The following is an 18700-nucleotide window of genomic DNA, read 5'->3' as shown; positions in this document are numbered from 1 at the left end:
TGCCCGCCTACAGACGCGGTTCGTGAGTGCAGCGCACGCCGCGCGCGCGCGGAGTCCGCGGCGCGCACGCACCTGCGCCATCAGCTCGCCGATCGAGCTCTCCAGCTCGTCGATCCGGGTGCCCATCTCATCGACTGCGGGTGTGGGGAGCGCGGGTTAGTGCGGCGCTCAGTCGGCAGCGCCGCACTTGGGTTGCCAGGGCGCGCTTCGGCCGATGATCTGGTCCGACATGGTGTTGAAGCGCGACTGCATCTGCTCCATCAGGTTCTGCACCTACGGTCGAGACCGCACAGCAGTATGTGTGGCTTTGCGCCCTCTCAGTCCAACCGGCAGCCGCAGCAGAGCGCACAAAGAGGGTGAGATCCTGCGGCAGCTCATCGGTGCTCGGCCCGCTCCCGGCCGACGATTCGAGCCGGGGCTGGTCTCGGCTCTGGCTGTCCGACATCGGATCCGACATCAATCCCGGAGGCGTCCGAGGGCTAACCGGCGGTCAAGAAGAATTCGCCGCTAACGGTCGAGTGGCGTGACGACGAGCGGCGCACGCGGCCCAGCATTCACATTATTTTAAACATCAAAAGAATTTCAAGCAACTTTCTTAAAAAGAAACGCGGCGCAGCTCCCCGACCGCGCAGAGGCATCGGGGCACGGGCGGCGTGATGAAACCCCCCGCATCATCTTCGGCGTCTGATGCTGCGTCGACGTCTGCTTGGAGTCCCGAGGCGGCCGACGAGATTGACGAGTGGAATCCGGATCGGGGCAGCTTCGCGCAGGTCGTCCCTCACGTCGCCCAGCCGTGCTGCGCTTCCCGCCACCGCACGCCTCACGCGCCCTGCGCTGTCGTTGCCGCGCAGCATGCGTTAGCGGGCTCATTCGCCGGCTTCGCGGAGCACTCGGTCATGTTCCCGGTCGACACAGTCAAGACGATGATGCAGGCGCGGCCGCAGCACTGCACGCTGCCGCTCGCCGCACATCGCGGAGGGCAGACTGCAGTGCTCGCCGCGGCCCCGCTCACGCCGATCGACGTGGCGGCACGGCTGTGGAGGAACCACGGAGGCATGCGGCTCTGGCGCGGCGTCCAGACAATGTTTATCGGCTGCATCCCGGCGCACGGGGCGTACTTCACGATCTGTGCGCTCACTCCCGGCCCTGCGCTCGACAGGCGCGCACGCGAACCGCCTTCACTCCCTCCCCTCCCGCCCGCAGACGAGGGCGCCAAGCCGCACCTCGCCCGCCTCGCGCTCCCCTTCCTGTCGGCGAGGCGAGGCGGCGGCGCGGGCGGCGGCGCGGCGGGCGGCGGGGCGAGTGCGACGGCGGAGAGCGCGCAGGCCCTGGCGGCGGGCGGGGCTGTGGCGCTGGGCACGATCGCCCACGACCTGATCATGACGCCGATGGACGTGTGCAAGCAGCGGATGCAGCTCTCTGCGGGCGGGTCACCCGGCGTGTACGCTTGCGCGTGCACCATCCTCCAGCAGGTGCACCTGCTAGGCGCTGGCTGAAGAGGGAGGGGGGGGAGGGGGGTCGCTGTCTCCGCCCGCACGCGCCCACCCCGATCCCACCACCCTCTCCGCCTCGCGCCCCTCCCATCCTACAGGAGGGCGCACGCGCCTTTTGGCTCTCGTACCCGACCACGCTGCTGATGAACCTGCCATACGCACTCCTGATGGGGTCTGCAAACGAGCGCTTGCGCCAGGTCCTCCCTCCTGCCCCCACCATCCCATCCCAACAGCCCCCCCCGCCCCTCCCTCCCTCCCCCCTTGCCCTGCGCGCGCCTCACCGCCTCACCGCCTCACCGCCTCACCGCCTCACCGCCTCACCGCCTCACCGCCTCACCGCCTCACCGCCTCACCGCCTCACCGCCTCACCGCCTCCCGGCAGCTCTTTGCACCCGACGGAGACCCGTCCATGGGCGCGTACTTTGCGGCTGGCGCCGGCGCCGGCGCGCGCCTCCCCGCCCCTCCCCAGACCGCGAGGGAGCCCTCCACCTCACTCCACCCCACACCTACACCCAGCGCCGCCGCCGCCACCACCACCACCACCACTCAACCACTCAAGCCGCACACAGCCCCCCCCACCACCACCACCACCATCACCACCAGGTGCCCTCGCCGGCGGCCTCACTAACCCGCTCGACGTCGTCAAGACGCGCCTCCAGACGCAGCACCTCGTCGCCGCGCCCCTCGTCGCCGCCCCTCCGCCGGCAGCGGCGCACGCCGCCGCCGCGTGCGCCGCCGGCAGCGGCGGCGCGCTGCCGTGCGCGCGCCGGCACTTCTGCTGTCGATGGAGCTCGCCGCTGTCCGCTGCCCGCTCTGCCGACCGCCCGTTTTCTCTTTCTGTGGCGCGTAGGCCTCTCACCTACGAAGGCATGCGGCACGCGGCGCAGTCCATCTGGGCGGAGGAGGGGGCGCGCGGCTTCCTGCGCGGCGCGACGGCGCGGATGAGCGCGCACGCGCCTTCGGTCGCCATCTGCTGGACCACGTACGAGTCGATCAAGCTCGTCCTCGAGCGCGCCGACGTTTGAGTTGACATCTCTGCCGGCGGCAGCCGTGCCAGTCACACGCTCGTCTCCTCGCAGAACGCAGGGAGATTTGCCCCCCTCTGACCCGCCCCGCCCGCCACACCGCGCTCTGCCCGTCGCGGCGGGGTTTGCGAGGTGTGGTGCCGCGGCGGCTTGATGGTCACGCTGGATGTGTCACTGCGGAGTGCATTTGTGTGCTGTGCGAGTGGCTGCCTTCTCCCTCAGTCTCTAGTGGAGGGAGAGCAATGCGATAGCTTATACTTAGGTGGGTAATCGTGTGGTGACGCGGATGATTTTTTGTAACACCTCTCTGTTATAGCGACGTGTTAAGTGTTATAGGAATATAGCTTATACGTGGCTGGGTTCACAGCGATTGTAGACGTGATGCCTCCATGCGCCCGTCGCGTCGAAATCGACATGTGAGTCGATCTTTGGCCCGCCAGAGGTACATGCGGCGTTTTGGGCGACAACAGCGCTGCGACCGCGAAGTGGCGGTGGACATGCTCCCATGTTGCCGACGCGGCGCCGGAGTGGCCGGCGCTGCTCGCCGCGACCACGACGGCTACTCTGATACTCCGGGCCGACCCGTCCTACCCGACGGTGGCACTCTTCCACGTCTCGCTCACGCTGAGAAAAATTCTGAAACGGCGTGGAGCAGAGTCACCGACGAGTCGGTCCGCGTGACTCCTCGTGTCCCGCACCGTTCTCACACATCCATAAACTCACTTTGGCCTCACTGAAGCAAGCCCTCAATCCTGAATCCTCAGATTTTAGATTAGGACGCTGTCGACCCTCTATCACTCGCGCTCCGCCTCACTGGCACTATTGTAGCCCTGGCCGGTGCGCGTGCAGAGTTGAAGTTCCGGAGTAAAAATTCGAACGCGTTCTCTCACGGTGACCAAAAGATGTCCACCTCAGAGGCACCTCCGGAGGCAGGCCGCCGCACGCCGGCGACACAGCTCCAGCTGTCGAACTGACCCGCAGCTCCTCTCAGAGCGGGAACTGTGACAAAAACTGCTTACCCAGCCTTCGAGTGTATCCTTGCTGTGGTCCCACACCCACTGGTGTCCATCTCAGAGACCGCAGGAGGTCATGAGGGTCGATGGGAGTGCCAACCCCACAATGCCTAAAAACCCAGCCCAGTACGAAAGAAATGAGACCCAGAGCTGTGTGGTACGCGGTCTACGGAGTACGAGTACGGCAAAAGCCTGGCGCGGCCCCGCGTTCTCGTTTCGGCTTTCCCTAACATACTCTAGGCCGTAGAGAAAGCTGAAAGGCTTTCTCCTTTCAAAGCCCGAAGCCGTACACCGTACTTGTATAGAGTGTTGTACTTCCGTGCACCATACGGAGAGTGTTCAAGGATGATGTCAGCTTTCTACGGGGCCGCGTTGCCCTTGGACAGGATGAAGGCGCTTGAGTAGAGGATACCCTGAGCCCCTACCATGAGGACGAAGGGCTTGAGCTTGGCACGCGATTGTGGGTCGTACTCAGGGGCGGCCGGGCAGAAGGTAAGCAGTCCGGCGCAGTGTGAGTTGACCGCTAGAGCGATGGCTGCCCAGCAGGTATGCGCAAAGTGAACCACCGCCACCTGGGCGGTTCCAGGATGGAGGAATAAGAGGGAGTACAGCGAACTGCAGCCCATGCCAATGAATTGTGCACATTCGCCACGCATGCTTGTGTACGCGAGGGCAATCATGTCCTTTTGCTCCGCACCTCCGCTCATGAATCCACGTGTGAGTGACCGGGCCCTCTCAGCTGTCACACCGAAGAATCCAAACACATTGGTGGCATCAAATAGTCCGCCAGCCGACTGCACGACGCCAAGATGGAGAACGGTGGAAACAACGAGGGCACTGGTCGAGACTACCCTGGCGAGTTTCATCGGCAGGCCTGATGCTCAACGCTACAGCACAGCGTGTCGTCGACACGTGAGAGGGGGAGAGAGAACCAGTTGAATGCGCCTAAACAGGGGAGAGGTCGTCGTCCGTCCGTGTGACACACAGCGCGGTCGTGCGTCCTGCGAGCCGGCTGAGCAAAGGTGTATGTCGGCTATCAGCGTCGACGAGTTCGTGCGTGCGACCGAACGCGGTGATGTTGCTACGATGCGGACGTATCTCGAGGCAGGCGGAGATCCGCACGTTGCCGACGAGACGGGCATGACTGCCTTCCGAGCCGCAGTGCAGCGGGATGAGCAAGGCGAGCGTGACTCGCGTCTGCTGCTCCTCAGTTTTGGTGTGGCAGTGGACGCGTCGCTCGAACGGTTCATCGAGGCAGCATCGCGTGGAGACACAGAAGCTGTGCTGAACGCCCTCCGAAATGGTGTCGATGTGCACGCGACCAACTCGTACTCGGTTTCTGCCCTCGCCAACGCGGCCATGATGGGCCAGACGGAGATCGTGAAGCTGCTGCTGGAGCATGGCGCAGGTGATGGTGTGAGCGAGACTTCCTTAACTGAACTGGAGGCCCTCCCTCTCGCCTGCTCCAACGGCCACCTCGACGTTGTGAAACTCCTCATGGATGCTGGCTTCGTGGACCGGGCAGGACAGCAGACAGCAGCGGCGCCGATCGAGAACGTGAAGCCGCTACTGACGGCCGCGGGCGAGGCCGGACATGCGTCGGTTCTTGCCCAACTCCTCGAGCACAAGGCGGACCCCAACGCCGTCATCACCGGGAGCTACGCCGGCAGCTATGGCTCCCGCGGCACATGGGAGACCCCGCTCTGTGCAGCGGCAATGGGCGGGCACCTCGATGCAGTCAAGGTGCTGGTGGAGAACGGAGCGGAGGTGAACCGACCGGGTAAGAGCGGTGACACACCGTATGCCCTCGCGAGACGACACAAGGAGGTTCGCGAGTGGCTGGTGATCAACGGCGCCGTGGCCGAGGGGAGGAAGAACAAGCTCGACGTGGGCAAGTTTGCCAGCCTCGGTCTCCAGTTGGGCGCGGGTCCGAGCCAGCATGTGGCCGAGTCGAGGGACATAGGCAACCTCACGAGCGAGGTGAGAGGGGAGCAACCAACGACGTTCCTGCCGCGTCGGCACGGGCAGGAACGAGGAAGCTGCTGAACCTGAAGCTCTGGTGCTGCTGCGCCGTGCTGGGGGGGGCTGTGGCCCACGGCCACGCCGCAGCGGGAATGCCGAATGCCGCGCGGACGACGGTGAATAGGAAACTCATGGGGGAAAACAAAAAGGCTCTAGTGAGAGCAGAAGGAAAAGGAATCCCTGGTATCAATGTTGTACGATATGTGTGACACTCGACGGGGCCGTACTACGGCAGTGTGTCTCCGAGCTAAAAAACTAAATCAGTAACCAGCCTCCGGCGGGGCCCCCCGCTACCATCTAAACCCGAGTACCGGTCTACTAATCATAGATAGAGGCTCAAAGTGTGACATATAAGTCCACACACATACGACATGCACATACACAAAGCAACTCTCACGACACACGGGCACCGGGTGGAGCGGGGCGGCGGCGGCGGCAGCAGCACGCGCGGGCGGACGGATTCGGACGGGGCGGAGCAGCGACCGCCTGGGCGGCCGCTGCTCTGTCTGCCAGAGCCCGCCGTCTGCCCAGCTCGAGCGCCGTCAGGTGCAGGGAAGCGTGGCGGCGCGGGGACGCGCGGCGGCGAGTGGCGAGCAGGCGAGCGGCCCGCGCGCGGCGAGGCGGACAGGAGATCGGCAGGCGGGTGATGGCCGGAGAGTAAACGCGCCCAGCGATCGGAGACGAGCCGATCGTCGCTCGGCCGCAGCTGACCTCGACGGCGTGCGGAGCGCGACTGTCGGTGTCGGGGGGCGGCCGTCATGTGGCGAGGAGGGAGGACGACAAGTGCGCGTCGTACGGGTCTCGCTCTTCATCGGCAGGGTTCGTGAGTGAATTTTCACACTTTCACTTTCACATGTGAATTCATGTGAATTTCACATGAAACATTTCGGCCGCCCCCGTTTCACTGAAAATTTCACAAGTTCGACTACTTTCGAAGGCTCTGGCATCTCCGAGGCGGCAGCGGCGGAGGCGGCAGCAGTCGAGGCGGCAGCGGCGGAGGCGGCAGCGGAGAGAGCGGCGGTGCGCCTACCACTGCCGGCATCGGTAGGGATCTCTGTGGGTGCCACCAATGCCGCGCGTTCCTGCTTCCCTGCAGCGAGGCCGTGTGGTCAAGGCCGTGGTCGTCCCCAAGGCTCAAAGAACAGGGGCCCGCCCTCACTGCATCAAAACGCGGTGTTTGAAAGCGAGGAAGTGTAGAAAGGAGAAAGAGCCCACAATAACTAGTGAGAGGAGGTGCAGCTTGGTTCGTGTCCTCGGGCGCTCGAGGACGTGTGTGTTGCCTCAATGTTCTTTTAATGCGCGCCCCCGCCGAAATACACTGCAAATACACCATACACGCGAGATGCGTCGGCAGCGACGCGCACGACCTCTTAAGAAGCACCGTGTCGTTAGGGCTAGGGTTAGGGTTAGGGTTAGGGTCAGAGAGCGTTCAAGCCGTTGTGCTGCTCCTAAGAGAATGGTCCGGTTTGGGCCGAAACCAAATGGCGGAATCAGCGGTCCGTCGACACGAGCTCTCGGTGAACGCTTTGGGTTCTTCGGGCTAGGGTTAGGGTTAGGGTTAGGGTTAGGGTTAGGGTTAGGGTTAGGGTTAGGGGTCATAGATGGGCCCAGGTAGGAGGCTCCACGCCACCTGAATCGCGTCGTGCCACCTGAAAGCCACAAAATGCCGGATTTTGCACGAGACACACGCGGAAAGCGCCACGTGCCTCCACGAGTCCTTTGCAGCTTTTTGCACAAAATGCAGGTGGCTTTAGCCACTTGCTCCATGAGCAAAACAGTGCAAAAAGCACCTGGAGCAGATGGCTTACGCCGCCTGTGGACAAGGACAAAACAGTGCAAAAAGCACCTGGAGCAGATGGCTTACGCCGCCTGTGGACATGGGCAAAACAGTGCAAAAAGCACCTGGAGCAGATGGCTTACGCCGCCTGTGGCCATGGGCAAACAGTGCAAAAAGCACCTGGAGCAGATTCCAAACGCCGCCTGTGGCCATGTGACCGCTCGGGTGGCGCCAGGTGGCTTCGCCCCCCTCCAAGCCACCTGCCCCCCTCGCCACACCTGCCTGGAGGGCTGGAGCACGTGCGCCACCTGGGCCCGGGCAGGTGGCTCCAGGTGGCTTCGGCCCCTCTAAGCCACCTGCATGCCCCCCCTCGCCACACCTGGAGGGCTGGAGCACGTGCGCCACCTGGGCGTCACTTCGGGAATTTCATCGTGCGTGTTCTTTTGAATAGGAATGTACTATACACCGCCTCGGCACCACGAGCCGCCCCCGCCGCGCCTCCACAATCCACTCTCGCAACTCTACCGCGCAGCCAGCACACGACGTCGGCGAGGCCGACAAAGCTCTGCATGGCCTGGTTTATCGGGGATCGAGTGATGGCGTATTATCGGGCAGTCTTCTCATTGGCGAGTCAGACTGCTCAGCGTCGGCAGCAACGGCGCGTGAGCAGCGCAGCCACCGGCTCCTGCGGCGTTTGCAGCCACACCAAACGCCCGCGCGGGCCGGGTTGAAGCCCCAGGCTTATGTCGACGCCGGACATTGATTGTAGCCGCCGATGACCGCCGCAGGCCCTCTTTCACACACCCCACAGTCCCAGTTTGCAGCGCGGGGAGGAGCGGGGAGGCTCGCGTTTGGCAGGCCAGCCCTTCCGTGGCTCGGATTTTCCGTTTCCGAATTCAAACTTGCGCCAGGTGGCGCACGTGCTCCGGCCCTCCAGGTGTGGCGAGGGGGGGCATGCAGGTGGCTTGGAGGGGCCGAAGCCACCTGGCGCCACCTGCCCACCCATCAGGCCCAGGTGGCGCACGTGCTCCAGCCCTCCACGTGTGGCGAGGGGGGCGGGGCAGGTGGCTTGGAGGGGTCGAAGCCACCTGGAGCCACCTGCCCAGGCCCAGGTGGCGCACGTGCTCCAGCCCTCCTCGTGTGGCGAGGGAGGGGGGGCAGGTGGCTTGGAGGGGGCTGAAGCCACCTGTTGCCACCTGCCCAGGCCCAGGTGGCGCACGTGCTCCAGCCCTCCACGTGTGGCGAGGGGGGCGGGGCAGGTGGCTTGGAGGGGGCCGAAGCCCTTGGCGCCACCCGAGCGCATCACATGGCCACAGGCGGCGTTTGGAATCTACTCCAGGTGCTTTTTGCACTGTTTTGCCCATGGCCACAGGCGGCGTAAGCCGTCTGCTCCAGGTGCTTTTTGCACTGTTTTGCCCATGTCCACAGGCGGCGTAAGCCATCTGCTCCAGGTGCTTTTTGCACTGTTTTGCCCATGTCCACAGGCGGCGTAAGCCATCTGCTCCAGGTGCTTTTTGCACTGTTTTGCTCATGGAGCAAGTGGCTAAAGCCACCTGCATTTTTGTGCAAAAGGCTCTAAAATGGCCGAAATCCCTGTTGGCGCACGTGGCGATTGCCACGTGTGCCTCGGCTAAGAGGCCTCTCCAGGCGAGAGTCAGGTGGCACGACGCGAGTCAGGTGGCGTGGAGCCTCCTACCTGGGCCCATCTCTCTTAGGGGTTAGGGTAAGGGGTTGGTTGTCGTCGCGCGCTCTCGATATCTGGCTAAGACAGAGACACAGCAGCAGAGGCGACCCAAGCGACACATCAGAGCATGGATGCTTGGGGGCGCGAGCCGCCATCTTGGACTGTGAGGCGAGTATTTGCAACCGGGAGCTCGCCGCCGCCCCTACACCGCCGCCGCCGCCCTCCCGGTGGCAAATAATAGCCCAAGTCGAAGAGTGCGCCCCGCCCTCGGTATCTGGGCGGCAGGCGGGGCTAGAGAGGCACGCTGGTGCACGCATGGGGGCGCGAGCCGCCATCTTGGACTGTGAGGCGAGTATTTGCAACCGGGAGCTCGCCGCCGCCCCTACACCGCCGCCGCCGCCCTCCCGGTGGCAAATAATAGCCAAGTCGAAGAGTGCGTCCCCCACCTTCGGTATCTGGGCGGCAGGCGGGACTAGAGAGGCACGCTGGTGCACGCATGGGGGCGCGAGCCGCCATCTTGGACTGTGAGGCGAGTATTTGCAATCGGGAGCTCGCCGCCGCACCTACACCGCCGCCGCCGCCCTCCCGGTGGCAATAGCCCAAGTCGAAGAGTGCGCCCCGCCCTCGGTATCTGGGCGGCAGGCGGGGCTAGAGTGGCACGCTGGTGCACGGATGGGGGCGCGAGCCGCCATCTTGGACTGTGAGGCGAGTATTTGCAACCGGGAGCTCGCCGCCGCCCCTACACCGCCGCCGCCGCCCTCCCGAAGCGTCGAGAGTCGACTCTCGACTGCTGAGAGAGTTCATCCCACCATCAGCACCGTATTCGCCCACAGCATGCTATGAGATTCATATAGGTCTAGTGTACACATCAGCTCAGCGAGACCAATATCTCCAGCCTCCTTCATCTTGGCTGCTGCTTGGGAGCCAACACCTGTGCAAGTGAGTGTCAGAGTGTCGGAACTCGGTGGGAGCATCCTTCATCATTCACGTCCACAGTCACGACTCTTCACACTCGCTCGAAAAAGTGAAATTTCGTTTCACATGAAATGTGAAGTGAAAGTGAAAGTGAAACCGATTCGCTGTTTCCATGTGAAATCACGAACCCTGTTCATCGGCCAGTCGAGCGGACGGTGGCGTCGGTCAAAGTGAGGGCCGGTGAGGCCGGCGAGATTCGTTGCGAGATAGGAATTCACAGCCTTGTTATGAGAAGAAAATACGTCCTAGGAATTCAGCTCGCGCACATCTCCCTCTTAACCCACCTCTAACATCACAATAGTGAATTCCTACCTACCCGCGGGCCTAGAAGGCCCGCGCGCAGGGGGGTGGGACATTGAGATTGAAGGCGGAGGTGGAGGCGGCGGAGGCTCGGCGAGCACGGCTGGGAGCGGCAGAGGATTCAGGATCGGTAGCATGGCCATCCTCCTCCTCCTCCTCCTCACTGTAGTTGTCCCACCCGTCGTCGGAGTCGTCGCCACGGCGCTCGAAGCGGCAGTAGAGCTCCGATTCCTCTGCTATGATTCCTCTGCTTCCTCTGCTATCTGCTGCGCCAGCACTGCCTCCCACTCAGGGTCGGCAGCAGAGCCAGCATCGCTTTGAGCAGAGCAGCGCATTGCCACGTCCTTGTCGCAGAGCTCCACCGCGGCGAGAGACGTGGTGACAGTGGCGACCGACGTGCCAGTGGCGCGGCTGGCATCGCCAGCAGCGAGGCCGCCAGCATCGCCGCCGCGCACCGCGGCGTGGGGCGCAGCAGCGTGCACCGTTGATGCATCCGTTCGGCCACCATCGTGTTACATGTACGACATCCGACCTGCGGCTTCACACCTGCCGAGCGGGACTACTTATGTTTTCGTAAACGTAGTTGTGGCCCCCCGCTACGTCGCACGAGTGCAACCGGGTAGCGGGGGGCTAAAATCCGTAGTTAGAGCACACTCAGTGATGATTCTCGCCGTCCCTGATTATCTCGACGACATCCTTGATCTGCGGGATCCTCGCGCGGAGGTACTTTGCTAGGCGATCGAAGAGACCCTCGACATTCTCGCAAGCCTGCCTCGGCTTGAGCTCGAGCCGCGTGCCGACCAGCCGAACCGAATCGAACATGCCGTGGATCTGCCCGTAGTCGCTCCCGCCGACCCGGCGGGTGTTGAAGACCGCTCTCGCATAGTCGCTCTGGACAAACTCGGTGAGCACCACGCCGACACTCGAAGACAAGGGCGGGCTCCAAGCGCAGTTCGCCTCGCCCGACAGCATCGAAGCCGTCCAACGAAAGCTACTGTCCAGCGGGAGCGCGTTGGCGGTGGCCGCTGGGCTTGCCGCCTCCGCCGCTGCCGCCTCCGCCGCTGCCGCCTCCGCTGCTGCCGCCGCGACACGGGCCGCCCTCAGCCTCGCCCGCCCCTCTGCGCTCTTGGATTCGTACGCCGCCGCCTGCGCCCACACCGCACGCGGTTTGCCGGCGACGGTGTTGCGTGCTCGTCGCTCAGCCCACCAGACGTCGAACGCGTTCGCCTCGGCAGCGGGATGCCGCAGCCCATGCTTCTGTGGTCGCAGGCGACGATGCTGCTGTGCCGGCGGGAAGGCGGACGACGTGCAGTAGGCGGCGGCGGCGGTGTTGCCGGCGGGGAGTACGAGCAGAGAGAGAAGTCGCAAGCGACTCGGCATATGCTACCGCTCCTGAGTATGGGTTCGGGATGTATTCACAGCAGTGTCATGTCACGTGCAGGTAGGGGATGAGCTCCGAGTACGAGTGCATATGCTGAGAATTCGGCGTCCACTGTGGGTTCCACCTCCCTGGGGGTAGGAACTGGATGCGCGTGACGTCGGAGCTTGTCGCAGATCAAACATTCACGTTAAGTTCTAATAACAGGGTGTCACGCATGGACGGGCCGCCTCGGGACTGGGTGAGATCGTTCTTAGCAGAGAATAGCCATAAGGCCCACAACCGCCGCATCAGGCGGGAGCGGAAGGAGTTCGAGAGTGTGTATAGGAACGGAGCGGCCATGAGGATTCAAGCCGTAGTGAGAGGTATGCTTGAGAGGCTGATGTGGCCACTGCGGAAGGCGCTTGCGAACTAGTCCCCCTACCCGAAGAGACCCCGGCGCCCGTCGGCAAGTGTGCCGGCGCACAACCACGCTCCAGACCGCGCTGCTGATCCGGCAAATTGGAGGACCTCGTGCCTCTCGGCTTCTCTTATGCGTGATGCCAGCAGAAAGGTCGCTGATTCATGCTCAAATGCGGCACCGCGAATCTTCGAAACAGCTGCCGCTGGCATCCGCCGTGGACTAACGAAAACTGCGATCTCAGTGCCCCAGCACGCAAAATTTTCTCTGCGGGGCGGCCGCCCCGCACCCCGCCCGGGATGAATTCACACCTCTCAGCTGCTGTTCACACCTGGAAAACTCATCGGATTTGGGCCACTTGCCTGGGCGACCCCGGACCCTTGGCGGACGATCATGGTGCCCCCCGGGACCCCCCGTGCGGGGGCCTTCGTCGTCCCCAGCGGCGGTGCTGCGCGGGAGGCGGCCGCGGGCTCGATCAGCTTTCCCTAGCACGGATTTAGCGGACGTTCTTGGCTTCAATTTTACGAACGAATGTCTTGGCACCAGCTGAAGGCTTGCACGGCCCAGATCGATATTCGGATTTTGCTATTTGTTCGTGTGGGGGTATATTGCAGATTTGTCAATGGTACCGCCGTTCGGCCGGGGCGTCCTGGGCGGGCAAACGCCCGCCCCGGCGGCCGACTCTGGGATTGTAGCACGCTGGCAGGCGTGCTCGGCCGAGCCAAGATAGGGGCCGCTCGAGTTGACCCCCAGGGAGGAACGCGTCCATGCCCCCTGAGGGATCTGCGGAATGCGCAAAGCGATGAGCGGGAATGCGGATGCGGTATTCCCAGGTAGAGGCTGGTGATGGCGAGGGTCTCGCCGAGTCGACGGCGCAGGTGCCTCAATCCTGGCCTCCGGCGGGACGCCTCGCCGGCCGTGGATCCCCGGCGTGATGGGGGCCTCAGAGCTCAATGCGCAAACCGAGATGCGGTGAGCGAGCGCCCCTAGCCTGAGCGCGCGCGGCGGGAAGCCGCGGCGCTGGCGGCAGGGTCGGTGACGGTGGATAGCGTGTTGGGCGAAAAAAGGGCGGAGTCGCGACGCTCCGCCGCTGCCACGTCCGGCCGGAGCCCGTAGCGCCCTGCACGGCGGGGCCTCGTGACCTACATCGATGTAGATAAAGAAACCACACTGCGCAGTGCACACACCACGAGATATGGCTGGATGAGCCTTCGGCCAGACGACCGCGTCTGCGACGCGGGCGCCTTGCGGGCAGAGCCGTTTACCCTAAGCGCGGTCAAAAAGAAAAAAGAAAATTGACTGAGTCCCTCCGCTCCAGCGCCTCCTGGGGCTGCGCTCGGCTCGAAGTGCCTCGCCAGATCCGTGAAATTGAGCGCAGCACAAAACATGGACACTGTTCGCGTCGCCGCCGAAAGCTCCTGCTCGCGCGCGACTGCGCTCGCGGCCGCCAAATCGGCCGCCTCGCTCGTCTTTACCGCTTGCTGGTACTACAAGTGCGGCCGAGCTCTCCTCTATGCGCCGCACCACGTCGCCGCCTCGCTCGTCAGCGTCATCGTCATACGCTGGTACCACCGGCGCGCGGCTGCGCCTGCGACCCTAGTCGCCGTTGCGAGAGAGGAACTGCGCGGCATCGCCAGCGACTGGACGGCGCCGCTTGCGAATTGCGCGCGCGCTCACGCCGTGTCGTGGAAGCGGCTGTACGTCGACCTCTGCGCGAGTGCGAGCGCGCTGCCGTCCTACGCGAACCTCGGCCCGCTGGGCCTCGGCCGCATGATCCACGGGTCTATGTGGCTCCCGGCGATGCAGGTCGCTGATGCGGGGCACGCGCTGCTCATATTTAGCCGGTGGCGCGGCGCGCTGGTCTGCATCGACGCGCTCGTGCTGCTGCTAATCTTTGCGGCTTACATGCTGCTGACGCACCTTGCAAACACTCTTGCGCACCGCTTCTTCGCGCACCGCTGCTTCAAGACGTCGCGCGCGTTCACGTGGCTGCTCGCCGCCTTTTGCAACACGGGGACCCGCTGCATGTGGTGGAGCAGTTTGCACCGCCACCACCACAGGCACAGCGACGGTAAAGAGGACCCGCACAGCCCGGTGCAGTGCGGCGTCGCATACGCCTACCTCGGTTGGCTGTTCGACCGGCACAACTTCCGGACCAGAGTCGAACACATGAGGGACTGGCAGGCGGACGCGCCGGAACTCTTTGCGCTCGAGCTGCTCGCGGCCGGAGAGGCGCAGGATGTCGTGGACGCGACCCTCCTCCGCCCGGCGCGCGCGCTGGCCGCGTGGTGGTTCGTCGACCCGACCGACTTCGTGGTCCACCGCTTCGGCGACATGGCGAGGGACGCCGCCTCGGCGGGAGGCGCCTTCGCGGTGCAGATGAACCTGCTCTTCAACGCCTATGCGCACGACGAGCACCGCGCGGACCACGCGGGGCGGGGCGGGGCGGCGTGGGACATCCCGGCGCGCTGGTTCGGGCTGCTGTCCAGCGGCGAGGCACACCACGCCCGCCACCACCTGCACCCGACGCTCGCCTGCAACTCGCCGCACGGCGCGCAGGAGGACTGGGTCTTCGGCGCGATTTTGCTGCTCGAGCGGTGCGGGCTGGTGTGGGAAGTGCGCAGACGGCCAAAGACTGAGTAGATTCTAGATAGAGTCGGTGAGTCGAAAGAGTAGCACATATGTGTGTGTTCGCCGTGTCCGATGTCCGAATGCCCGTGAGCGTAGCCGTATATGCCTAACGGGCCCCATATCCTTTACGCCGTTTAGGTGTCGCATGTCCCATGCGTTCTTGTGCTCTCTAGTGAGAGAGAGCCGTGTATGAGATCGCGTAGTCCGTTGGCTATCCACTCTTGACTCTACTCTACGTGTACGTCCAAATCCCTTTCCAACTACCCACAAGTGTTCCCCAACCAGCAACCATCCAATCACATGGACATGGGCCCACTGCCCACACCGTTGGCGCATGTCTCAGCACTCAGGGACCGCGTGGAGACGTACATACGGCTTTAGGTGTCTCAACGCTCATGCCGCCGTCGCTACGCATGAGCCGTCGACGCACGCACGGTCAGGTCAAGTGGCAGGTCCCCCTGCTGGCGCTTCACAGAGCTCCTCCACTCGCACTAGCGAGCGCGCCTCTCCCGACCGCCCCGCGCTCGCATCCTAGGTCCCGCCCCCACAGGAGAGAGACTCTGCCGCCTCTTGGCCCCGTCGCGCTAGCTGGCTCGCGCACTCGCACTTGACCTTCACCGCGCCAGTCTTCAGGCCGGCGCGACGCGAACGTCCCTGGCGAGGCCGTACGTGGTGGCGCCACCAGCCCCCGCCGCGGGGAGGGCCGTGGCCGAGGCCGCGGAAGGCACCGCCGCCGTGGAGAGCGGGCAGCTGGGGGCGGCGTACGGAGCTGCGTAGACGGTCGAAACGCACGAGCGGACGATTGGGTCGGCGGAGTGGGCGGCCCCGGTGCGCGTCACCTTGTGCCAGTTCCACGGGAGGACGACCGCGCCCCCGTGGGTCTTGCGGGAGAGGTGGACGTAGCCGGCGAGCAGGGCGGCGACGAGGAGGAGGGAGACGACGAGCGCGGCGACGTTGACACCGCCGCCCGACTTGTCCACGGGGCACGCCGCACGCACGTACACATCATTATTGTTGCGGTGCCTCCTCGAAGGCCTGCCTCCTCCTCCTCCTCCTCCTCCTCCTCCTCCTCCTCCTCCTCCTCCTCCGGGGAGTGTGTCGTCGCAGTTGTTGAGGTGCACGTCGGTGCCGCACTCGCCGTCCGCCTCGCACATCTCGCCCTCGGTCACCTACAAAACAACTCGGCTGCTGCACCAGTTGACGCGTCCGCCTCCCGCGCCTCTCGCCCTCGGTCACGTTGTCGCAGGTTGGCATCGCAAAGAGCTGCTCGGGCGTCGGACACTTGCTCAAATCGGTGAGCGGCTCGAGGCAGGCGCCGCACTTGAGATTGGCGTCGCCGTCCCCGCGGTGGCCCCAGCCGGCCTTGTCGTGCTCGTGGTGCTTGACGTCGGCGCCGGGGCTGTCGACAGGGCTGGTGAAGCGCGGCCCGCCCGGGCAGTCGAGGGTGGTGTCGCCCGGCTTGAGCCTGGTGTCGCGCGCGGGCGGCGTGCCTCCGGGAGGGACGAGCTGGAAGGCGTCGACGGCGGTCCCGTCCTCGCGCGGGTAGAGCACGAGGTGGTAGATGTCGCCGGCCTTCAGCTGCCACTGCGCGAAGTCCATCCCCGAGTCCTTGGTCGCGGTGGAGGCTGCCTCGCAGGTCGAGTCCCAGGGCGGCGAGTCGAAGTCCATCAGCGTCGATTGCGCCCCGGCGCCTGACTCGTGGTCGGGGTCCTGGCGAGGGACGGGTCGGGGACGGGTCGAGGACGCGGAGGAGGGGAGGGAGGCAGGGGAGGAGGGGGGCGAGTTGGCGAGGGGAGGCAGGGGAGAGGCAGGGGAGGAGGGGGGCGAGTTGGCGAGGGGAGGCAGGGGAGAGGCAGGGGAGGCAGGGGAGGCAGGGGAGGAGGGGGGCGAGTTGGCGAGGGGAGGCAGGGGGGGGCAGCCCGCACCTGCCCGGCGAAGAGGTACCAGAGAGGCTTCCGGACCGCCTCCATCTCACCTTTCGGAGCGATGCAGGTCGCGCCCCATCTCTTGGCCCCCGCGGCTTCCGCCTGCGAGGAGGCAAGGGCAGGCCATTTTCGCAGGCGGGGGCGGGGGAGCATGTGCCTTGTGCGCGTGTGCTCACCCAGTAGCCGCCTTCTTCCTCGCAGCTCTCCGGCCTCATGTCGGGCGTGTAGCAGGGGCACTCGTGTGTCGCGTGGTGGTAGCAGCAACCTGCGAGGGGACAGCGTGTAGTCGGGAAGGGCGATGCAAGCAGAGTGCTGTGAGATATGGCGCTCACCCAGGTACTGGCCCGGGTTGTCCGCAATGCCGATCCGCTTCGGCTTGAACATGTCGGGTCCGGGAACGATAGCGTCCGTGTCGTCGCGGCGCACCACGGCATACAGCGAGTCGCTTCCGCCGCCCATGTCACCGCCCGCCCAACGCAGGAAGAGTGTGTGCATGCCCGTCTTCTCGACGGTGAAGGCAAAATCGAGGCCCGTCATCGTGAAGCTGCCCTGTCCGTAGATATCGTTGTACTCATCGCGGTCATCGGGCAAGACCTGCAAGTACTCACCGGTGAACGAGCCCTTGATTTTCGAGTCGTTTGTCAACATCCATTTCTCCTGATTGGTCGGTGCGTCGGCTGGAAGGCGGACGATGTGCTTTTCGTCGGAGCCAAGGCCGCTGATCGTGCCTCCCTTCGAAGGACAGAGGACCGGCTGCGGCGGGGGCGGCGGCGACGCGACTGAGTGGAGATGCAGCATAGCCAGCATCGTCAAGATGAGCAGGGGTCTGCTCAGACGAGGTAGACTCACTGAGGGTGGCGCAGCGGTGTGCTAGCCGCCCATTTTTCTTTATTTCTCGCTCGCTCCGTTTGACCGCCGATCTTTTCTTTGTGGTTTCGACTCGATCGCCAGTGCAAGCCCGGCTCGCTTGGCCGAGGTCGACCCCGAGGTTCAAGCTTCGCCGATGGGTGGCGGCGGGCCGCTCACGCCTCGGACGCGTGACGAGACGGCTGCCGTTCCGACATGGGTAGACTGCGCGCTTGGCTCGGCCTGCGGCCTCGCCTCGGCCTGCTGCGCCGCGCCCTTCATCCTCACTGTCGACCGTGCCGTCACGGAGAACAGCGCCGGGAAGAGCGGGCTCGGCGCCGCGCTGCTGAAGGGGCTGAGGCAGGTCTTCACGCGCCCTCACGTCATGCTGACCAGCCTCCCGTACTGGATGGTCGCCGGCGTCTACGGCTCGACCTACGCCACCGCGAACTCGATCGACGCTGTCAGCGAGCGCGCCTTCGACCCCGACGCAGAGAACAAGTTCGTCAAAGGCGCCACCAAGCTCTTTGGCGTCACGGTTGTCAACATGTGCGCCGGCGTTGCAAAGGACGCCGCCTTTGCGCGGATGTTTGGAGCGGGCGGCGCCAAGCCTCCGCCGGTCCCTCCCGTAACGTACATGCTCTTTGCCGGCCGAGACGTTCTCACCATCGCGGCGGGCTTCACGGTGCCGCCGATCCTCGCCCAGACGCTCGTCAAGTCGGGCTCGCTCGAAGAGGCGTGTGTGTGTGTGTGTGTGTGTGTGTGTGTGTGTGTGTGTGTGTGTGTGTGTGTGTGTGTGAGAGAGAGAGAGAGAGAGAGAGAGAGAGAGAGAGAGAGAGAGAGGCGCCGCCACCTCCGCCCCGCCCGCCCACCTCCATTCGCCCCCCCTCTCGCGCGCAGGCGAGCGCGGCCAACGCCTCGCAGCTGCTTTCCCCCGTCGGCATGCAGTGCCTCCTCACCCCCGTCCACCTCCTGGCGCTGAATATGTACAACGTGCCCATCGCCACGCCCGCGCAAAGGGCCAGCCAGGTGGGGCCGCTGCTGCCGTCGTCGACGCTCGCTCGGATGGGCCGCTTCGGATGCGCGTACGGCATCGGCGGCATCATGAACACGCGGCTCACCAACGCCGCGAGGGAGTGGGCGGTGAGGGCCTACGCGCCCGAGAACTGACGTTGTCGTTGTTATTATCGGTCTTGTCGAATGGAGCACTTAACGAACACATTTATCACGA

The 18700-nt window shown here is 64.6% G+C and overlaps 7 protein-coding genes across 7 annotated transcripts; 4 read left to right on the top strand and 3 right to left on the bottom strand.

Annotated features, from left to right (window-relative positions):
* Nucleotides 1-168: 168 nt before the first annotated feature.
* On the bottom strand, nucleotides 169-445 carry EMIHUDRAFT_202804 (hypothetical protein; the record flags this gene model as incomplete). The annotated part of the gene is made up of 2 exons (XM_005784551.1): nucleotides 169-273; nucleotides 350-445. 2 exons carry the CDS (start codon nucleotides 443-445, stop codon nucleotides 169-171), a joined length of 201 nt encoding a protein of 66 aa, XP_005784608.1.
* Nucleotides 446-851: 406 nt separating this feature from the next.
* EMIHUDRAFT_43613 (mitochondrial substrate carrier family protein) lies at nucleotides 852-2500 on the top strand (the record flags this gene model as incomplete). Its single annotated transcript, XM_005784550.1, has 5 exons — nucleotides 852-1128; nucleotides 1264-1472; nucleotides 1592-1690; nucleotides 2063-2220; nucleotides 2344-2500. Coding segments are annotated over 5 exons (900 nt in total), but the record flags the coding sequence as incomplete, so codon positions are not given.
* A 2117-nt stretch (nucleotides 2501-4617) lies between these two features.
* EMIHUDRAFT_99142 (hypothetical protein) lies at nucleotides 4618-5577 on the top strand (the record flags this gene model as incomplete). Its single annotated transcript, XM_005784549.1, has 2 exons — nucleotides 4618-4939; nucleotides 5057-5577. 2 exons carry the CDS (start codon nucleotides 4618-4620, stop codon nucleotides 5575-5577), a joined length of 843 nt encoding a protein of 280 aa, XP_005784606.1.
* A 5366-nt stretch (nucleotides 5578-10943) lies between these two features.
* EMIHUDRAFT_99141 (hypothetical protein) lies at nucleotides 10944-11669 on the bottom strand (the record flags this gene model as incomplete). The annotated part of the gene is made up of 1 exon (XM_005784548.1): nucleotides 10944-11669. The coding sequence occupies one exon, from the start codon at nucleotides 11667-11669 to the stop codon at nucleotides 10944-10946; it is 726 nt and encodes a 241-aa protein (XP_005784605.1).
* Nucleotides 11670-13453: 1784 nt separating this feature from the next.
* EMIHUDRAFT_202796 (hypothetical protein) lies at nucleotides 13454-14710 on the top strand (the record flags this gene model as incomplete). The annotated part of the gene is made up of 2 exons (XM_005784547.1): nucleotides 13454-14440; nucleotides 14627-14710. The coding sequence occupies 2 exons, from the start codon at nucleotides 13454-13456 to the stop codon at nucleotides 14708-14710; spliced, it is 1071 nt and encodes a 356-aa protein (XP_005784604.1).
* A 617-nt stretch (nucleotides 14711-15327) lies between these two features.
* On the bottom strand, nucleotides 15328-17450 carry EMIHUDRAFT_449550 (hypothetical protein; the record flags this gene model as incomplete). Its single annotated transcript, XM_005784546.1, has 6 exons — nucleotides 16956-17450; nucleotides 16800-16888; nucleotides 16624-16725; nucleotides 15935-16408; nucleotides 15820-15867; nucleotides 15328-15669 (listed from the first exon to the last, which is right to left on the bottom strand). The coding sequence occupies exons 1-6, from the start codon at nucleotides 17428-17430 to the stop codon at nucleotides 15328-15330; spliced, it is 1530 nt and encodes a 509-aa protein (XP_005784603.1). The 5' UTR covers nucleotides 17431-17450.
* Nucleotides 17451-17626: 176 nt separating this feature from the next.
* EMIHUDRAFT_449549 (hypothetical protein) lies at nucleotides 17627-18700 on the top strand (the record flags this gene model as incomplete). The annotated part of the gene is made up of 2 exons (XM_005784545.1): nucleotides 17627-18154; nucleotides 18370-18700. 2 exons carry the CDS (start codon nucleotides 17627-17629, stop codon nucleotides 18637-18639), a joined length of 798 nt encoding a protein of 265 aa, XP_005784602.1. The 3' UTR covers nucleotides 18640-18700.

The sequence above is a fragment of the Emiliania huxleyi genome (genome assembly GCF_000372725.1).
Source record: "Emiliania huxleyi CCMP1516 chromosome Unknown EMIHUscaffold_17, whole genome shotgun sequence".
Taxonomy (NCBI): domain Eukaryota; phylum Haptophyta; order Isochrysidales; family Noelaerhabdaceae; genus Emiliania; species Emiliania huxleyi.
Note: the sequence above shows the minus strand (reverse complement) of the source record. Positions and strands in the feature narration are given on the sequence as shown.